This window comes from Bombina bombina, chromosome 4 (assembly GCF_027579735.1).
Source record: "Bombina bombina isolate aBomBom1 chromosome 4, aBomBom1.pri, whole genome shotgun sequence".
NCBI classification, from domain to species: Eukaryota; Metazoa; Chordata; class Amphibia; order Anura; family Bombinatoridae; genus Bombina; species Bombina bombina.
The window spans coordinates 681795005-681816740 of record NC_069502.1 but is presented as its reverse complement, the minus strand read 5'-3'; the positions used below and the strand labels follow the sequence as shown (position 1 = coordinate 681816740).

Here is a 21736-nt window from a genome sequence, read left to right as displayed (position 1 = left end):
TTTCAACCGTACATGAAACATTGTGATCGTAGCAGTTTTGTTATGCATAAAGAAAAATAAAAGCTGGAATATAGCAATATTTGGGTTACGGTAAAAACGAAAAAAATACTGAGGCAATCTATAATAAAGTCATATTTTGTGTTTGTCTCGAACATTAATCTATATGTATATAAACGTACATGTATCTAAAAATTGTAAAAAAGTCGCTTCTTATTATATTTTAAAAACATACCTTCATATGTGTATATATCATATTAGGGATAAAAATAAATTATGTGGAACAATAATAATAATAATAATAGTATTAGTAATCCTACAGTTTTGAAGAGAACTAGACAAATTATATTGATAGATGATGATGATAATAATAATAATAAGGAAAGGGAGGATGAATAAATGTTTGCGTACATCATTCATGATGTACGCGCGTCAGGAGTCCGACAGGGGCAGCTTAGTCTCTCCTGTTCGTTTTTTAACTAGCTTGCTCTTGTTGAAAAAATATGCTTTAATAACTTAACAATATCCTTTCCAGCCTCTGGTCTTTAATAGTGTAATGGTAATAATAATTAGCCCTCGGATTGTAAGGGCTTAGTCTATTTTTATTGTATTTGAGACTGAGGACTGGCGGATACTTTGAATTATTTTTTCTATACCCAATTGCGACAGCGCAGTCAACTGAGTTTAAGTGTTTTTAATTTCTTAGCCCTGTCACTGTATGTGTGTGAGTTCCTTGTTGAATTAATAAAGTTTAATAGTATGAATGAAATGGATCACTTTTAACTTGTGTACACCTTTGCTCCTGCAGAGCTAATTAGTATTATACTATTGCAGCACTGGTTTTCTTTTCTAAACTGGATTGTATCCTCTATTACAATTAGTTTAAATAGTTGTTGTAAATTAGAAAGTTGCTTAAAATTGCATGCTCTATCTGAATCACAAAAGAGAAAATTTGGGTTCAGCGTTCCTTTAAATAAACGCGGATGGGTTAGCGCGTGAGTATGGGTGTTTTATTTATATATATATATATATATATATATATATATATATAATTTATTTATTTTTTTGCAGTTTTCTCACTCCTATGAAGTCTTTGGGAGAATACATTAATACGGTTCTTGGATATATCGTTGACTGACATAGCATCAGCTAAAAGGGTCGTCTCTACTCTTTTCAGGAAACCCATTGAGGGTAACGGTTTGCTACATGCTCGTAGCAGTCACCCTAGGCATGTCTTCAAGGGCATAGCCAAGGGGCAATTCATGAGGGTGCTTCGGAACTGTACCATGGATGGTTCATTTCTTGAAGAGAGTAGATATTTAAATAAAAGACTAAGAAACGGAGGCTATCCAAAGAATGTTGTGGATAAAGCCTTTTCAGAGGTCAGGAGGATGGGAAGAGGTTCCCTCTTGTCAAGTACACCCAATAAGTCACAAACAAGTGTTTTTTCAGATCAAGTGAGACCCAAATTTGTTACCTCTTTCTCCAATCAGTATGACGAAATATATGGAATTATCAAGAAACACCCATATTGATGGGTGATAAAAAGTTAAGGCATACTGTAGAAAGAGGTTGCATGTTTGTGGCAAAAAGGAATGCAACATTGGGAAAGATACTATCCTCTAGCCTTTTAAAAAAACAGGGAGTCTCGAAGCTCGTGGTTACATTGTGATGGTACTTACAGATGTGGGAGAAGGACATGTACCTTGTGTGATCATGTCCAGGCCTCTAAGACATTCACTTCTACCCACACTGGTGAAGAATGTCCCACTAAGGGATGCATTAACTTTAAAAGCACATTTATCATCTATTTAGTTGAATGCACCCAGTGCGACAAGCACTATGTGGGAAGGACTACCAGAGAGCTGGGAACCGTATTAGGGAACACTTATCCTACATCTCCGGTGAAAGGCCTTGCTCTGCACTCTCTAGGCATTTTTGGCGGTGCACAGAAAAGATGTTGGCAGATTTAAATGGAAAGCTATTGAACGGATTAGAAGACCACCCGGTGGGGGGGGGGAGACACGTTCTCTATCCTTTGCAGGCAGGAAATATACTGGATACACAAGCTCAACAGTCTGATTCCGTCAGGCTATTATTCTGAGTTTGATATTATAAATTTTTGCCAAAGTTAACTGAGCATTTGTTAACATTGCCTACTTCTCCCTCCCTGGGTTGTCTAATTTTTATTAAGATCTGCACTTTACCAATAATGATATGTATTTTGTCATCATGGACCAATTAGTATGCCCATTTGGTTAGGAATGTAATCTGAAGTGGGGCTCTGAGTGATTAGTTATTATCTTTTGGTAACCACAAATTGATATCGTTGAATTCCTCATACTTTGATATGTGCCTGAGTTTTTTGTGTTTTGAATTACTGATATTGATACACTCCGTTATATAAGGGTCTATTTGGTATTGAATGCTTGACTTCTCCAGTTTTGCACTTCTATATGCTTGACATAACCATTATTTCCCATTCATTATATATGTATTTATTGATGAATGGGAAATTTATCCACCAATCGGCAAGAACAACCCAGGTTGTTCACCAAAAATGGGCCGGCATCTAAACATACATTTTTGCATTTCAAATGAAGATACCAAGAGAATGAAGAACATTTGATAATAGGAGTAAATTAGAAAGTTGCTTAAAATTGCATGCTCTATCTGAATCATGAAAGAAAAATTTTGGGTTCAGTGTCCCTTTAAGCATGGGCAAACTTTTTTTGCTACATATGATTTAAACTGTACTAATTGTATTTGTGGATCCCACTATCTATGTCCTTGCGCATTTATATGTAATTTTGTAACACTGTCACTTTAAATTGTATTAACTCTTGTGCCATTTGTTTTTAACCAATAAGATAACTTCTTAGGCTTTAAATTGTAACCACAGATGTAACTATTTAAGTCTATGATTACGGTCCTTGCGACAGAAACCAGTTAGACAGTCAGTGTGGCCAGAGTTTTTTTTTTCCGTTTTCCTGCTGCTGGTTTTAAACCATATCCAATAAAGTGGTTTTTTTTTTTTACTTCATTTTGTTTAGAAGCTCTTTTGGACTTTATCTCTTTTTTTTTTTTACATTAATACGGTCACTATATTGGAAGTTAAACTTTTTGCGCGTGTCAGGTTTACAATCTTGCACTAACTTTCAGCCTATAATATGAGCACAACCTGTTGCGCTCAAAAATCGTGCAAGCGGGAGCATAAAATAAGGGAAACTTAAATTTCAATATAATGGTGCCCATTAGTTATTACAATGAATGGAAAGAGGGACAAAATAAAGTATATTAGAAATTACACCATTTTTCTCTTGTCTTTTACTAACCTGAAAGGGACCTAATAGTCAAAATTTAACTCTAAGTACATTTCAGTTTGAATAGTAGTATTTTATACTAGAATTGTATTAGCAAAAATGTTCCTAGTAAAAGCATAATACTGTGTGAGGCGTATTCAAACACAGATCCTGTTCAGAAATCTGTTGGGGGTTGTTTAATGCCACAAAACTGCTGGTTCATACACATTCCAATTTTGACTATTATCCTCACTAATGAAAGGAAAAGATATGTGGCCGAAGTGAGTAAAACATGGTAGTGAACCTGTGTTCTATCGAGAACTCCAATACATCGAAAACTCCAATCTGACGTCACTTCCGGTAATTCAATACATCTGATTGGTCCGTGTCTCAGTGAGTGACCGGATTACCATCCAATCAGATGGGCACTGTAATCGCCTATCTTCACCATCTATTTTGCCTCCGCCTGGGGGGTTAAAGGTTTACTTGGGGTGTATGCCAGATGATCAGCGTTGCGCCTCCCAAGACAGGAAAAACAGATAGTGAAAATAGAAGAGTCACCAGAAGTGACGTCAGATTGGAGTTTTTGAGGAATTGGAGTTCTCGACAGAACACCTGGTCTAATGTATTTTGAATACAGTTTTTACATAATTAATAATATTAATTCACACTGTGTGCAATTTACAATATAACAATATTATAATGCATATAACATTCTTAGCAAGGGAAATATAACGGAATATACCAGTGATGGCCAACCTTGGCACTCCTGATGTTTTCAAACTACCTTTCCCATGATGCTCAACTATAGTGCCTAATCGTCATGGGAAATGTAGTTCCAAAACATCTGGTGTACTAAGGTTAGCCATCACTAATATATACCATACTTTAATATCGTTTATTTCATTTAGTTTTGCTTATATTATAAAAACAGGATATGAGTACCACACCTCCTCTTGACCACCTGTACATATCAGTCCAACAAGTATGCAACCTTAGGCAGCAGGATGTTTTACGAGTAGTACATGTGGTAAGTGTGCTGATGATCTCTCCTGTGATATAGCCTGCATAGGCATACACAGCTAAGAGGGGTCACCAAAAGGCCAGTGCAGTTTTTGTCAATTTGATCAAAAGCAGATACATTTTTTTTTTTTCCCCTCCTTAACACTAAGGGCTCGCTTTATCAAGCCCCTACGGCTGCAAGTTCTCACAAGAACTTGCTCAACGTAATTTATCAAGTAGCGGTCACCAGACCGCTGCTTCCCTAAGCTCTTCGCCACCTCTAAGGTGGCAAAATTCAATCTCCGTGGTCGAGTCCGACCGAGGAGATTGGCAGCTCCTGCCCGCGCGTGATTGACTGTGCGCGGGCAGGGGGCGGGATTGCACGCGAACGCAAAATTGCGCTAGTGTGCAATGTTGATTAACTGCGGGTAATTTCGGCCAGCCACAGGCGAGCTGAGGTGTACAGGGGCGCGTATACGTTCCCCTGTACGCCTCAGTTTTGATAAATCTAGCCCTTAGGCTCAGATTAGAATATGAGCCTACACTAGGTTTAGCTTTCAACAAAGAATACCAAGAGAACAAAGCAAATGTAATGATAAAAGTACATTGGAAAGTTGTTTAAAATTACATTCCCTATCTGAATCATGAAAGTTTAATTTCTACTAGACTGTCCCTTTTGATAATGTTATTTGTTTGTTTTGTTATTGCAGTTAATTGTTTCTGTGAAGACCAATATGGGAATCAAAGGACTTCAGGGGTTTGTTCAGAACTCCTGCTCTGATGTATGTAGCATGGTGAACCTAAGAACTCTAGCCAACAGATACAAGTCCTCCAATCCTGGCAGTACTCCTACTATTGTGGTGGATGCAATGTGCTGCATTCGGAGATGGTACACACCAAATGCTTGGGTTCATGGTGGCCAGTGGAAAGAGTACCTTAGTAGTTTGCAGGACTTCATTGCAGCCTTCACTGCAGCTGGCATTCACCTTGTATTCATCTTTGATGGTACTGTGGAACAAAAGAAGAGAACAGAATGGGTTAAACGTCGTCTGCAGAACAGCCGCGAGATAGCCAAAATCTTCCATTTCATTAAGGCTAATAGGGAGCAGCCTGGAAAAAATATGTTCTTCATCCCTTCTGGTTTATCCACTTTCTCTCGTTATGCTCTGAAGCTTCTGGGCCAGGAAGTTATCTGCTCCAAAGTTGAAGGAGATTATGAAGTAGCAGAGTATGGTCTACAGCACAAATGTCTTGGAATTCTGGGAGAGGACAGTGATTACCTCATATTTAATACTGTGCCATACTTTTCTATTGGCAAGCTCCACCTAAACAGTCTAAACACTGTAATGTACTCACGGGAGAATCTATGTGGAGCTCTGGGCCTTCATCTTACAGACCTTCCTCTGCTTGCTTGTCTACTTGGCAATGACATAGTACCAGAGAACGTGGTAGAAGGCTTTCAAAGAAAATGCACTGAACGGTATCCTTCACATTCAACTGGCAGTAACCAGAGAGCTGTTGTTATCCAGGCAGTAGCAGCCTTCATTGCAAGCCTATCTCAGTCGCAGCACTGTATGAGTGAGGTTGAAGAGATGCTGCCTCACTGTTTTGACAAAACCATGCTATACAGGGGTATTAAATCCTACATATTACCAGAGCAAAGATCTCCTTGGGTTTCTACACAGTCACAGTATAGTTACCCAGTTCCAAATCCAACTGAATCAAGTGTGTGTCAAGACAAAGATATTGTTCAGGTAAGAATTGTCATTTTACATTTGTTTTATTAAATAAATATAAATGTTCCATGAAAACAAGAAATGACCACATGCTTGGCATTTTGAGTCTATTTCAGTAGAATTCCGTTCTGTCGGATTTTGCTCCCTCGTCGAAATTTGCTACCTTTATGAGTGTATGCCCAGATCTACGTAATTGCACTCCACATATGTTTGAAAAGAATATTTGGAATGTGATTACGTAATTAAAAGCATGTGCACATCGTTGGGTTGCAAATTTCAACGGTCAGCCAAATGATTCTCGCTTTCCTTTAAAAATCCTTAACAAAAAAGCTGTTGAAAAGGTGTTTTCTGGTGTATTGCAATATAGATGTCAGACTGTCCCCATGTAAGGCATGGGGGTGCAAATTGCAATTGGTCCATTAGAAAACCTTGTAATACATGGGTTATAGTGGGGATTTCAAATTGATTTGAATGAGTTCTAATTAAAAAAAAAAGCAATTTAAGGCAGTTTGCATATGTAATCTGCAGTCTATGGGGTATTTTCTTCTTTAAGAGCTTTTTACCTTGCTTGGGGGTATGACAAGCTGTATCCATCAGGAAAAAACATTTTCAAAGGTCTTTTTGCTCTTCAGCTACATAAAGGGACATAAACGCGTATTTGAAAAATGTTCTCATTTGTTAGAACATTTTCTTACCTCTCTGTTGCTTGCATTAAAGGGACAGAGGACACCAATTATTATATAAACTGCATGTAATAAAGACTACTATAAAGAAAAATAAGCACAGATACTGATTTAAAAATTATGTATAAAACCTTTTAAAAACTAACTTAGCACCAGTTTAGCACTGTTGATTAGGTTAGGCTGTAACACTCACTGAAAGAGGCTGGGGAGACAGAAACAGGCAGACCCTCCTCTGCATATGAAAAGACCCATTACACAAAAAGGAGCAAGCAGAAATCTGTAGACTTCAGTCTGCATCTGATACTTTGGGGCTTGATTAGGAGTCTGAAAATCAGCACAATGTTATTAAAAAATAAGCAACACTATACATTGTTAAAAAAAAACAAAAAACGATATGGGCTATATAAATGGACCATCTACAAAACATTTATGCAAAGAAAAATCTAGTGTACAATGTCCCTTTAACTGTGTAGAAAATCTGCTAAAGGTTTAAACACATTTTTAAAGTTACGGCATCAATGCATTACTGCTCCAAAGCTGAAAACAGCAGGAAAGTCAATGAATGAGTCCTATCAATGTAGCCACCAATTACAAGCTGTATCAGCCATGTTTTATAGCAGCCAAACTTGTCCCCCCCCACCACCACTTTCCTTATTTGGAGATGCCAAACTGGATTTGTAACTGCCATTGTACAGTAACTTTTATTGTTTTGCAATACGCTGTTTTATTACCGCTGATGAAGCCAATTAGGGGCAAAAATTTAGCAGGGTTAAGTTTGTGAAGTCTGCAGTAGGCAAACAAGTCTAAGAACTGGAATTAAATTATAGGAAAAGGCAAAATAATGACATTATAGTTCATGTAAACAATTCAGATAACATTGTGCTCTCTCCAGTGGAGTTGTGGATTACACTATACTAATTGGCTGAAATGCAAGTCAATAGATAATTAATAAAAAGTAATGTGATACGGGGGGCTGTCAAGAGGCTTAGATACAAGTTAATCACAGAGGTAAACAATATATTAATATAATAGTGTTTGCTGTGCAAAACTAGAGAATGGGTAATAAAGGGATTATCTTTTTAAACAATAACATTTTTGGAGTTGACTGTCCCTTTAAAGGGACAGTCTAGTCCATACAAACTTTCATGATTCAGATAGGGTATGTCATTTTAAACAACTTTCCAATTTACTTTTACCACCAATTTTGCTTTATTCTCTTGGTATTCTTAGTTGAAAGCTAAACCTAGAAGGTTCATATGCTAATTTCTTAGACCTTGAAGGCTGCCTCTTTTATATGAATGTATTTTGACCACTAGAGGGTGTTGGTTCATGTGTGTCATATAGATAACACTATACACTATGCACTATGCTCAAGCACGTGGAGTTACCTAGGAGTCAGCACTGATTGGCTAAAATGCAAGTCTGTCAAAATAACTGAAATAAGGAGGCAGTCTGCAGAGGCTTAGATACAAGATAATTACAGAGGTAAAAAGTATATTAATATAACTGTGTTGGTTATGCAAAACTAGGGAATGGGTAATAAAGGAATTACCTCTTTTAAAACAATAACATTTCTGGTGTAGACTGTCCCTTTTAAGTGTGATTTTGTATAGGAAGCTAAATAGTTTTTACAGACCTGGATTGCCGTAAAACAAGTATATGTAGCCATTGGTAACAAGAATAATAATTATCAAAATTGATGCACTGCTGCTGATGTTTTTGTGTATGTTTGCAGGTGTTTATGGTTTCCTCACAAGCTTAGTTCATGATATACATAAAACAATTAACATTTTTCCTAATTATTTATTGTCAGTATGTGTAATTTTAATAACACACAAACTATAACTACATTAAATGAACATAAAAGAACAATAATAAAACAGCAAATCATTTTATGTCTCTCTTTAAAGAGACACGTGACATTCATTATATCTCTATGAGCCTGAGCAGAATGATATTGGATGCTACATCACCAGCATTGCAAATTTTAGATAGCGTCAGAATTGGACAAAAATGGCTAGAAGTGTCTGGACTTTCTACAATTTCGGGATCCTTTAGTTTATATCTGGCAATGAAGTAAAATAACCTCCCAAGAATAATTGCTGTATTTACCTAAATTGACACCAAAGTCCATTTTTAACTTATGCCTTAGAAATCATTGCCTACATTGCAGCAGATTTGCATACAAAATGTTTTCAAATCATTTAAAATCTTTCATTTCCTTACAAAAATATAGACATTATTTTGCAGGTCCAAGACACACCCACTAAAAATATATATATATATTTATTTTTTAACTAAAAAAGGAAGGATTGAACATATATCTAAGTCAATCAAAGCGGGACACAGGCTGCACAAAGTTAATCAAAAGCTTTTATTACCATAAGGCTCTAACAGTTTAGACAGGCCGTCTACCCTCCACCCTATTCCTAAAAATGTGCAACTAAAACCCTATTGATTACAAAAAACGTTAGAACAAGCCGGCCGGCTAGCAAGTCAAATTGCAACAATTACAATATGTATCAGCTATGATGTATGAGACCGCAAAAATATGAACATTTTCTCATATCGAAACTTCCATATAGTCCATATTATTTTTCACAGGGGCCCCTAAATATGCAGTTGTACTTATTGTTAAGGAAAGTTCAAAAGTCCAGGCACATTAGTGTCAAAAACACGCTCTGGTCTGTATGGTTCCTTCAGATATCTGTGCAATGTAGCAACATCATTACTGCTGTATTATATCATTCCGTGCATATGACTGGCTCCATAAACAACTCAAATTACTTAGATAGACAACGCACAATGTACCATGGCAAGACAGACCAGGCTGTCAACCGCAAGACTTTCAAGCCTTATAAAGAAATAACTTCAGCTGTACCTGCTTCCCAGTCGGATCAATCTGAAAAGTTCTCTGTTTGTTTCTGGCCTCTTCGCTTGATTGTGGTTACAGATGGGTTAAGTTTGAACAACATGGAGTGTTGATAAATCCGATTTTCAAATATGAAGCTGCAAGATAATTCGGTACATATAAAAGCCATGATGTGATAGTTGTAAATAGTGAAAATTGTAAATAGAAAATATAGTAATGATCAGTACCTACATTGTGCAACTTGATGCCGTGTTGAAAAACATTTGGTTAACCCTTTCGTGACAGGGTTAAAGTGCCTACATCGGAACAACTGTTCCGATGTAGACAAATTGAAACTACGCGATCGTGCATACGATCGCGAGATTTCAATTATTGGATCGCATCTGGGGGGCGTCCCTACAATCCTAGGAACGCCCTCCAGACCGCGATTAAATCCCTGAAGCACAGAAGGCTTCAGGACAGCCGTTAGTTATGACGTTCCATTCCGTCATAACGGCTTTAAAGCCCAGTCTAATTATGACGGAATGGAACGGCATAACGGCTTTAAAAGGTTAAAAATCAGCTGTTATGCAAACAAATGCTGTTCTAGGTAGGGGTGGACTTTTGAGCCAATGGTAGTATAAAGTCTGACACACACCCCTCAACCAATACATCTGATGAGGCCCCGATACTCAGCCCTAAGTGGGAGGGGAGAAACGCGTCATGAGTGAGCATGCACAGGAGGTGAACAGCTGAGAACCAGCCAGCGAAATTTGAATCCAAGTAGCAACGCTGAAGCGTACATGGCGGTAAGCAAGCGAAGAGGCCAGAAACAAACAGATAACTTTTCAGATTGATCCGACTGGGAAGCAGGTACAGCTGAAGTTATTTCTTTATAAGGCTTGAAAGTCTTGCGGTTGACAGCCTGGTCTGTCTTGCCATGGTACATTGTGCGTTGTCTATCTAAGTAATTTGAGTTGTTTATGGAGCCAGTCATATGCACGGAATGATATAATACAGCAGTAATGATGTTGCTACATTGCACAGATATCTGAAGGAACCATACAGACCAGAGCGTGTTTTTGACACTAATGTGCCTGGACTTTTGAACTTTCCTTAACAATAAGTACAACTGCATATTTAGGGGCCCCTGTGAAAAATAATATGGACTATATGGAAGTTTCGATATGAGAAAATGTTCATATTTTTGCGGTCTCATACATCATAGCTGATACATATTGTAATTGTTGCAATTTGACTTGCTAGCCGGCCGGCTTGTTCTAACGTTTTTTGTAATCAATAGGGTTTTAGTTGCACATTTTTAGGAATAGGGTGGAGGGTAGACGGCCTGTCTAAACTGTTAGAGCCTTATGGTAATAAAAGCTTTTGATTAACTTTGTGCAGCCTGTGTCCCGCTTTGATTGACTTAGATATATGTTCCATCCTTCCTTTTTTAGTTGTATTTCATATTAATTGGGACAGCTAGCACAGTTTAAAAGCCATGGAATTTTGAGCAAATTGTGCACCACCATACATTTATATATTTTTTGCTATTTATTTTTTAATCTTACTTTCTTTGATGTGGCCAATTAGGGAAAGGAATAAATGATCTCCTGTATAGATCAGCCAATAACTGTGCAGAATGCACTCCAGCCTCACTTGAGGGAATAGAAACACTTACACTTTTTAGTGTTAAAGGGACAGTCTACACCTGAATTTTTATTGTTTAAAAAGATAGATAATCAATTTATTACCCATTCCCCAGTTTTGCATTACCAACACGGTTATATTAATATACTTTTCTCCAACATAGGTGTGTCCGGTCCACGGCGTCATCCTTACTTGTGGGATATTCTCTTCCCCAACAGGAAATGGCAAAGAGCCCAGCAAAGCTGGTCACATGATCCCTCCTAGGCTCCGCCTACCCCAGTCATTCTCTTTGCCGTTGTACAGGCAACATCTCCACGGAGATGGCTTAGAGTTTTTTAGTGTTTAACTGTAGTTTTTATTATTCAATCAAGAGTTTGTTATTTTGAAATAGTGCTGGTATGTACTATTTACTCAGAAACAGAAAAGTGATGAAGATTTCTGTTTGTATGAGGAAAATGATTTTAGCAACCGTCACTAAAATCCATGGCTGTTCCACACAGGACTGTTGAGAGCAATTAACTTCAGTTGGGGGAACAGTGAGCAGTCTCTTGCTGCTTGAGGTATGACACATTCTAACAAGACGATGTAATGCTGGAAGCTGTCATTTTCCCTATGGGATCCGGTAAGCCATGTTTATTACGATCGTAAATAAGGGCTTCACAAGGGCTTATTAAGACTGTAGACTTTTTCTGGGCTAAATCGATTCATTATTAAATACATATTTAGCCTTGAGGAATCATTTTATCTGGGTATTTTGATATAATAATATCGGCAGGCACTGTTTTAGACACCTTATTCTTTAGGGGCTTTCCCAAAGCATAGGCAGAGCCTCATTTTCGCGCCGGTGTTGCGCACTTGTTTTTGAGAGGCATGGCATGCAGTCGCATGTGAGAGGAGCTCTGATACTTAGAAAAGACTTTCTGAAGGCGTCATTTGGTATCGTATTCCCCTTTGGGCTTGGTTGGGTCTCAGCAAAGCAGATACCAGGGACTGTAAAGGGGTTAAAGTTCAAAACGGCTCCGGTTCCGTTATTTTAAGGGTTAAAGCTTCCAAATTTGGTGTGCAATACTTTTAAGGCTTTAAGACACTGTGGTGAAAATTTGGTGAATTTTGAACAATTCCTTCATGTTTTTTCGCAATTGCAGTAATAAAGTGTGTTCAGTTTAAAATTTAAAGTGACAGTAACGGTTTTATTTTAAAACGTTTTTTGTACTTTGTTATCAAGTTTATGCCTGTTTAACATGTCTGAACTACCAGATAGACTGTGTTCTGAATGTGGGGAAGCCAGAATTCCTATTCATTTAAATAAATGTGATTTATGTGACAATGACAATGATGCCCAAGATGATTCCTCAAGTGAGGGGAGTAAGCATGGTACTGCATCATTCCCTCCTTCGTCTACACGAGTCTTGCCCACTCAGGAGGCCCCTAGTACATCTAGCGCGCCAATACTCCTTACTATGCAACAATTAACGGCTGTAATGGATAATTCTGTCAAAAACATTTTAGCCAAAATGAACACTTATCAGCGTAAGCGCGACTGCTCTGTTTTAGATACTGAAGAGCATGACGACGCTGATAATAATATTTCTGAAGGGCCCCTAACCCAGTCTGATGGGGCCAGGGAGGTTTTGTCTGAGGGAGAAATTACTGATTCAGGGAACATTTCTCAACAAGCTGAACCTGATGTGATTACATTTAAATTTAAGTTGGAACATCTCCGCATTCTGCTTAAGGAGGTATTATCCACTCTGGATGATTGTGACAAGTTGGTCATCCCAGAGAAACTATGTAAAATGGACAAGTTCCTAGAGGTGCCGGGGCTCCCAGAAGCTTTTCCTATACCCAAGCGGGTGGCGGACATTGTTAATAAAGAATGGGAAAGGCCCGGTATTCCTTTCGTCCCTCCCCCCCATATTTAAAAAATTGTTTCCTATGGTCGACCCCAGAAAGGACTTATGGCAGACAGTCCCCAAGGTCGAGGGAGCGGTTTCCACTTTAAACAAACGCACCACTATACCCATAGAGGATAGTTGTGCTTTCAAAGATCCTATGGATAAAAAATTAGAAGGTTTGCTTAAAAAGATGTTTGTTCAGCAGGGTTACCTTCTACAACCAATTTCATGCATTGTCCCTGTCGCTACAGCCGCATGTTTCTGGTTCGATGAGCTGATAAAGGCGGTTGATAGTGATTCTCCTCCTTATGAGGAGATTATGGACAGAATCAATGCTCTCAAATTGGCTAATTCTTTCACCCTAGACGCCACTTTGCAATTGGCTAGGTTAGCGGCTAAGAATTCTGGGTTTGCTATTGTGGCGCGCAGAGCGCTTTGGTTGAAATCTTGGTCGGCTGATGCGTCTTCCAAGAACAAGCTACTTAACATTCCTTTCAAGGGGAAAACGCTGTTTGGCCCTGACTTGAAAGAGATTATCTCTGATATCACTGGGGGTAAGGGCCACGCCCTTCCTCAGGATCGGCCTTTCAAGGCAAAAAATAAACCTAATTTTCGTCCCTTTCGTAGAAACGGACCAGCCCAAAGTGCTACGTCCTCTAAGCAAGAGGGTAATACTTCTCAAGCCAAGCCAGCTTGGAGACCAATGCAAGGCTGGAACAAGGGAAAGCAGGCCAAGAAACCTGCCACTGCTACCAAGACAGCATGAAATGTTGGCCCCCGATCCGGGACCGGATCTGGTGGGGGGCAGACTCTCTCTCTTCGCTCAGGCTTGGGCAAGAGATGTTCTGGATCCTTGGGCGCTAGAAATAGTCTCCCAAGGTTATCTTCTGGAATTCAAGGGACTTCCCCCAAGGGGGAGGTTCCACAGGTCTCAGTTGTCTTCAGACCACATAAAAAGACAGGCATTCTTACATTGTGTAGAAGACCTGTTAAAAATGGGAGTGATTCATCCTGTTCCATTAAGAGAACAAGGGATGGGGTTCTACTCCAATCTGTTCATAGTTCCCAAAAAAGAGGGAACATTCAGACCAATCTTAGATCTCAAGATCTTAAACAAGTTTCTCAAGGTTCCATCGTTCAAGATGGAAACCATTCGAACTATTCTTCCTTCCATCCAGGAAGGTCAATTCATGACCACGGTGGATTTAAAGGATGCGTATCTACATATTCCTATCCACAAGGAACATCATCGGTTCCTAAGGTTCGCATTCCTGGACAAGCATTACCAGTTCGTGGCGCTTCCTTTCGGATTAGCCACTGCTCCAAGGATTTTCACAAAGGTACTAGGGTCCCTTCTAGCTGTGCTAAGACCAAGGGGCATTTCTGTAGTACCTTACTTGGACGACATTCTGATTCAAGCGTCGTCCCTTCCTCAAGCAAAGGCTCACACGGACATTGTCCTGGCCTTTCTCAGATCTCACGGATGGAAAGTGAACGTGGAAAAGAGTTCTCTATCTCCGTCAACAAGGGTTCCCTTCTTGGGAACAATAATAGACTCCTTAGAAATGAGGATTTTTCTGACAGAGGCCAGAAAAACAAAACTTCTAGACTCTTGTCGGATACTTCATTCCGTTCCTCTTCCTTCCATAGCTCAGTGCATGGAAGTGATCGGGTTGATGGTAGCGGCAATGGACATAGTTCCTTTTGCGCGCATTCATCTAAGACCATTTCAACTGTGCATGCTCAGTCAGTGGAATGGGGACTATACAGACTTGTCTCCGAAGATACAAGTAAATCAGAGGACCAGAGACTCACTCCGTTGGTGGCTGTCCCTGGACAACCTGTCACAAGGGATGACATTCCGCAGACCAGAGTGGGTCATTGTCACGACCGACGCCAGTCTGATGGGCTGGGGCGCGGTCTGGGGATCCCTGAAAGCTCAGGGTCTTTGGTCTCGGGAAGAATCTCTTCTACCGATAAATATTCTGGAACTGAGAGCGATATTCAATGCTCTCAAGGCTTGGCCTCAGCTAGCGAGGGCCAAGTTCATACGGTTTCAATCAGACAACATGACAACTGTTGCGTACATCAACCATCAGGGGGGAACAAGGAGTTCCCTAGCGATGGAAGAAGTGACCAAAATCATTCTATGGGCGGAGTCTCACTCCTGCCACCTGTCTGTTATCCACATCCCAGGAGTGGAAAATTGGGAAGCGGATTTTCTGAGTCGTCAGACATTACATCCGGGGGAGTGGGAACTCCATCCGGAAATCTTTGCCCAAGTCACTCAGCTGTGGGGCATTCCAGACATGGATCTGATGGCCTCTCGTCAGAACTTCAAGGTTCCTTGCTACGGGTCCAGATCCAGGGATCCCAAGGCGGCTCTAGTGGATGCACTAGTAGCACCTTGGACCTTCAAACTAGCTTATGTGTTCCCGCCGTTTCCTCTCATCCCCAGGCTGGTAGCCAGGATCAATCAGGAGAGGGCGTCGGTGATCTTGATAGCTCCTGCGTGGCCACGCAGGACTTGGTATGCAGATCTGGTGAATATGTCATCGGCTCCACCTTGGAAGCTACCTTTGAGACGAGACCTGCTTGTTCAGGGTCCGTTCGAACATCCGAATCTGGTTTCACTCCAGCTGACTGCTTGGAGATTGAACGCTTGATCTTATCGAAGCGAGGGTTCTCAGATTCTGTTATCGATACTCTTGTTCAGGCCAGAAAGCCTGTAACTAGAAAGATTTACCACAAAATTTGGAAAAAATATATCTGTTGGTGTGAATCTAAAGGATTCCCTTGGGACAAGGTTAAGATTCCTAAGATTTTATCCTTCCTTCAAGAAGGATTGGAAAAAGGATTATCTGCAAGTTCCCTGAAGGGACAGATTTCTGCCTTGTCTGTGTTACTTCACAAAAAGCTGGCAGCTGTGCCAGATGTTCAAGCTTTTGTTCAGGCTCTGGTTAGAATTAAGCCTGTTTACAAACCTTTGACTCCTCCTTGGAGTCTCAATTTAGTTCTTTCAGTTCTTCAGGGGGTTCCGTTTGAACCCTTACATTCCGTTGATATTAAGTTATTATCTTGGAAAGTTTTATTTTTAGTTGCAATTTCTTCTGCTAGAAGAGTTTCAGAATTATCTGCTCTGCAGTGTTCTCCTCCTTATCTGGTGTTCCATGCAGATAAGGTGGTTTTACGTACTAAACCTGGTTTTCTTCCAAAAGTTGTTTCTAACAAAAACATTAACCAGGAGATTATCGTACCTTCTCTGTGTCCGAAACCAGTTTCAAAGAAGGAACGTTTGTTGCACAATTTGGATGTTGTTCGCGCTCTAAAATTCTATTTAGATGCTACAAAGGATTTTAGACAAACATCTTCCTTGTTTGTTGTTTATTCCGGTAAAAGGAGAGGTCAAAAAGCAACTTCTACCTCTCTCTCTTTGTGGATTAAAAGCATCATCAGATTGGCTTACGAGACTGCCGGACGGCAGCCTCCCGAAAGAATCACAGCTCATTCCACTAGGGCTGTGGCTTCCACATGGGCCTTCAAGAACGAGGCTTCTGTTGATCAGATATGTAGGGCAGCGACTTGGTCTTCACTGCACACTTTTACCAAATTTTACAAGTTTGATACTTTTGCTTCTTCTGAGGCTATTTTTGGGAGAAAGGTTTTGCAAGCCGTGGTGCCTTCCATTTAGGTGACCTGATTTGCTCCCTCCCTTCATCCGTGTCCTAAAGCTTTGGTATTGGTTCCCACAAGTAAGGATGACGCCGTGGACCGGACACACCTATGTTGGAGAAAACAGAATTTATGTTTACCTGATAAATTACTTTCTCCAACGGTGTGTCCGGTCCACGGCCCGCCCTGGTTTTTTTAATCAGGTCTGATATTTTATTTTCTTTAACTACAGTCACCACGGTACCATATGGTTTCTCCTATGCAAATATTCCTCCTTAACGTCGGTCGAATGACTGGGGTAGGCGGAGCCTAGGAGGGATCATGTGACCAGCTTTGCTGGGCTCTTTGCCATTTCCTGTTGGGGAAGAGAATATCCCACAAGTAAGGATGACGCCGTGGACCGGACACACCGTTGGAGAAAGTAATTTATCAGGTAAACATAAATTCTGTTTTTTTTTTTTTGTACCTCTGTGATTACCTTGTATCTAAGCCTCCACAGACTGCCCCCTTATTTTTGCATTTTAGCCAATCAGTGCTAACTTCCCGGGCATGAGCACAATGTTATCTATACGTCACACATGAACTAACGCCCTCTTGTTGTGAAAAAAAAATCTCAAAATGCATTCAGATAAGAGGCGGCCTTTAAGGGCTAATAAATTAGCATATGAGCCTCCTAGGTTAGGTTAGCTTTCAACTAAGAATACCAAGAAAATAAAGCAAAATTGATGATAAAAGTACATTGGAAAGTTGTTTAATATTGCATGCCCATGAAAGTTTATTTTTGACTAGACTGTACCTTTTTAAATTACAGGAAAAGCAGGCAAATAACTAGTGGAATTGTATTGGAATGTTGTTTTTTTTATTTTTCTGCATAATTAACCTTTTAATGCCGTTATGCCGTTCTATTCCGTCATAATTACACTGGGCTTTAAAGCCATTATGACGGAATAGAACGTCATAGCTGACGGCTGTCCTGAAGCCTTCTGTGCTTCCAGGATTTGATCGTGGTCTGGAGGGCGTTCATAGGGTTGTAGGGATGCCCCCCAGATGCGATCCAATAATTGAAATCTCGCGATCGTGTGGTTTCAATTTGTCTGCATCGGAATAGTTGTCCCGATGTAGGCACTTTAGCCCTGTCACAAAAGGGTTAAATATTATGCCAGAACCATATTGAGACGGTCTGATGATGGAAGGATAACAGTAGTCCCTCTAACTAGCAGCGGAGGTGCCATAGGCCCAGCGAGCTGACCGCTGAGTGTGTCAACCAGCTTATCCTGCAATGTTTGTTTTTTTTAACAGTGCTAAATGTTTGTGAGTTCCTTATCACTTCTATATTATATCTGTCTTGTAACAAAACAACTATGTGGTGCCCCTTCTTTATGTTTGATTTCCAGAATTCACCATTGGTGCCTGTGTGACTTGAAATGGAGCAACCTGGCATTTTTTAAAGAGACAATTACTTTTTTATGCACTAATATCATTCTCTCTAGGATGTACATTTATGAGTGCTTTGAGATTTTACATTTGTGACTTACAAATTTATTGTATTGGTGGTCGTGCACCCCCTATTTGATTATTTTGTTTTAACAAGATTGTTACCCTAAGCCACTGGTTTTCAAATCAGTCCTCAGGTCTCCCCAACAGGCCAGGTTTTCCGGATTACCTTGGATGAGAGCAGGTAAAATAACCAGGTTTGCTAATCAGCTGATTATTATTTCACATGTGCTCTAGTTCAGATATCCTCAAAATGTGGCCTGTTAGGGAGGTCCGAGGACTGGTTTGAAAACCAGTGCCCTAAGCCAATGAATGTAATGGATATTTAAAATAATTGTTTTGATTGATTTAGATTGCAATGGATGAACACTATAAAGGAAACAACAGCATGATATGTAATGTGCTGTGTCACGGGGAAACAGAATGCAGTAACACTTTGGAAGATGACAGTGACACTAAGATCCCTGGACAAGCTTTGATATACAAGTTAGCCCGACAGCATATTTATGCAATCTTGCTTGGCACTGGAACTGGTAAGATGAGATTCGGCATCATAAGCATTTGTGTATGCAAAGAATCTATTGCCAAATAATATATCATTTATCTAAAAATGAATAATGCTACATCAGTGTAACACTAAATATACTTTAACACTGCAACACTGCATAAGAGATTGATGCCAGGGAGCCATGGATACCAGAAATGTATCACTGTCTACATTTTTTATTATTTTAAATCTAATTGTATATCATGGGTGCCTAAAAGCAGATTGTGATACACCACTAGACCTCTAAGGGAAGATCAGCATATTGCAAGATCAAGGAGTTATTTCCCATTTTACCCACATCCAGTCGAGATAATATGGCCAAAGGTTAAGAGAAATATTTAAATGTACTTGTACAGGTATATTTTACACCATTCCTGTATACAGGTGGCCCTCGTTTTACAACGGTTCAATTTACACCATTTCAGAATAACAACCTTTTTTTCCAGTCATGTGACTGCTATTGAAAAGCATTGAGAAGCAGTGCATTTATTAAAATAGCCAGTAGGTGGAGCTGTCCGCTTGTGTTGCAGCAAAGCTAAGCAAGCTGAAATTAATCAGTTTAACCAGACCTGAGCTATTGAGCAGATTTCAAAGGAACAAGATCTTCCTGTCTATAACTCAGTTATAGATTGGAATGCATAGAAAGAACTGTTTGCAGAAAAATGCAAGTGAAGTCTGTGTTATATTATTATTTTTATTAGGTTTATAATGCTTTTTAGCAAATTTGTTTGTTTATTTAACTTAGTTTAATTATATATTCTGTGTTGTGTGATTATTTTATTAGGTTTATAATGCTGTTTAGCATTTAAAGTCTGCATTTGAAAGCTTTTAAAATAATATATTAAGTGTAACTTATAACAATTTTGAGAGGGGCCTGGAACCTATCACCATCACTTCCCATTGACTTACATTATAAACTGGGTTTCAAGTTACAACGGTTTCGATTTACAACCATTCCTTCTGGAACCTAACCCCGGCTTAAACTGAGGGCTATCTGTATTTAGGTAAGTTCAGGCATCCCAACCCTCCCTGAAGTTCAGGGAGTCTCCCTGATTGTAATAACAGCTGCCTGATGCCAGCAAATGGAATGCAATCTCCCTGAAACTGCAAGTACCATGATCCAATGTGGCCCAAATCCAAAAAAGTGTTTCTTTAAGGAATGCCTTTAGTTGCTGGGACGTTATAGAACCCTTAAAGCATCAGTAACCAACCCCCCCCCCACTGATTTTAATAAAATAAAACACAACTACTACCTTATTTACTGCACGTAATTAAACTTCATATTTTAAAATATTTAACCATTTATTAAGCGTACGATAACTGGAGAATAGGTTTGTTGTATGTGGTTGTGCAATAAAGCTACTTATTTTTTAATGTGACTTTAGTGGGAAGCTACTTTAATGATAAGTCTCTATCTTATTTAGGGTTTCAAGGTGTCCAATATATAACTGGGAGATGGGGGGGGGGGGGTGGCGGCGCAGTAGCGGGAGAAGCTACCTCCCTCAATGAGTTTTTGCAGGTTGGGATGTCTGTAAGTTGGTCTTCATGAAGTGGGATCCCCGATCCAAAGCTATTTTTTATCAGCTTGTTTTACTGGGCAGCACTCCCAAGTGCCTGTGACATTGCCACAACCGTGTGCTCTAGTCACAAAGGAGCAGTGCTGTTGTAGCCCCAAGGGAGCTTGATGTGGAAAGGTTATTTAAACCCCTCGACTTTAGCTGTTCTTTCAATTGATAGTGGTCTTTAAAAAAACAACAACAAAAAAAAACAGCGCGTTTTACTGCGGAGTGGAACTTTATGGACACATAATAAAAACATCTGATATGTTTATAGACCCTCAAAGTCTATTTTTATTTTATAGTGTACAAAAAAAATACGTTTTGTCTGAATAGCTAGGTGATCACTGTGACCCCTCTAGTTTTTTTTATTACAACCCCCAAAAGCCTGTATGGGTTTCAAACTTGGATACCCTTGATTACAATTTAGTAAGGTTTTCACGGTTGTTATTTACTAAAATATTAACAAAAATATACATTTTTTTTAACATTGTTGCAGCCTGCTCACATCCAATGAAATACAAATATAATAATTTCAGACTCGGAAGCTGCTGGAGCTGCTGAAAAAAACAGTATATAATTTGTGTGGGTCACTCACTGAAATATGAGTTAAATAGTGTTTACTTTTAAGCAGCAAACAAAATATTAAAATCATCTTAGCACAGGGGTGTGAAAAAGGGGTAAAGGAACACTAAAACATGTGTTCATGCATTAAACCATTTAAACTCTCCTATTACATATATTTGCTGCAGAAAATGTAGTTGGTCCCCCCCCCCCATTTTTTTCTTCTAATCCTAATTGGCAGATATGCCAGTGACCAATAGTAGAAAGTACCCATCAGCCTATGATCATTAACAGGAAATACATATCAGCCAATAACTATTAGTAGGAAGTACACAAGTGATTCACCTCCCAACTGTCCCTATTTGGGAGGGACATCCCCTTATGATGAGCTCTGTGTTTCTCTTTACATAATTTATCTTAGCCTCACCCATGGAACACCCACAAACTTCCCTGACACACCCACACACCACCCAGTAACACCCACAATCTATCCGGCTTGGCTCCAGCTGGCCCGCACGGCTGTTGGCTAAGAGGTGGAAACGTCACCTCTCAGCAAAATAGCGTTCTGCCGTGGGCTGCCTGAGGCGCTCAGTGCAGCGAACGCTTCAGACAAATAAAGGAACTTTCAACATGAAGTATTTTATACTTCATGACTGAAAGTCCCCTTTATTTGTTCCAATGGTAAATCCTAGCGTTTCACAAACACTAGGATTTACCATCACTTTAAATAAGAGATTTTGCTGTATGAAAAGGGTTTATCGTCAGGTTGTAATAACAGCTAAAATTG

General features: G+C 39.5%; 1 protein-coding gene across 2 annotated transcripts in view; it reads left to right on the top strand.

The window, feature by feature from the left end:
* The window catches only part of FAM120B (family with sequence similarity 120B), a 434786-nt gene that overhangs the window by 13321 nt on the left and 399729 nt on the right, over positions 1-21736 (top strand). For both annotated transcript variants that reach the window (XM_053710825.1, XM_053710826.1), the window contains 2 exons: positions 5012-6055; positions 18635-18815. In XM_053710825.1, coding sequence (XP_053566800.1) covers positions 5036-6055; positions 18635-18815 — 1201 coding nt within the window. In that variant the 5' untranslated portion in view covers positions 5012-5035. The remainder of the gene's footprint in view (positions 1-5011; positions 6056-18634; positions 18816-21736) is intronic.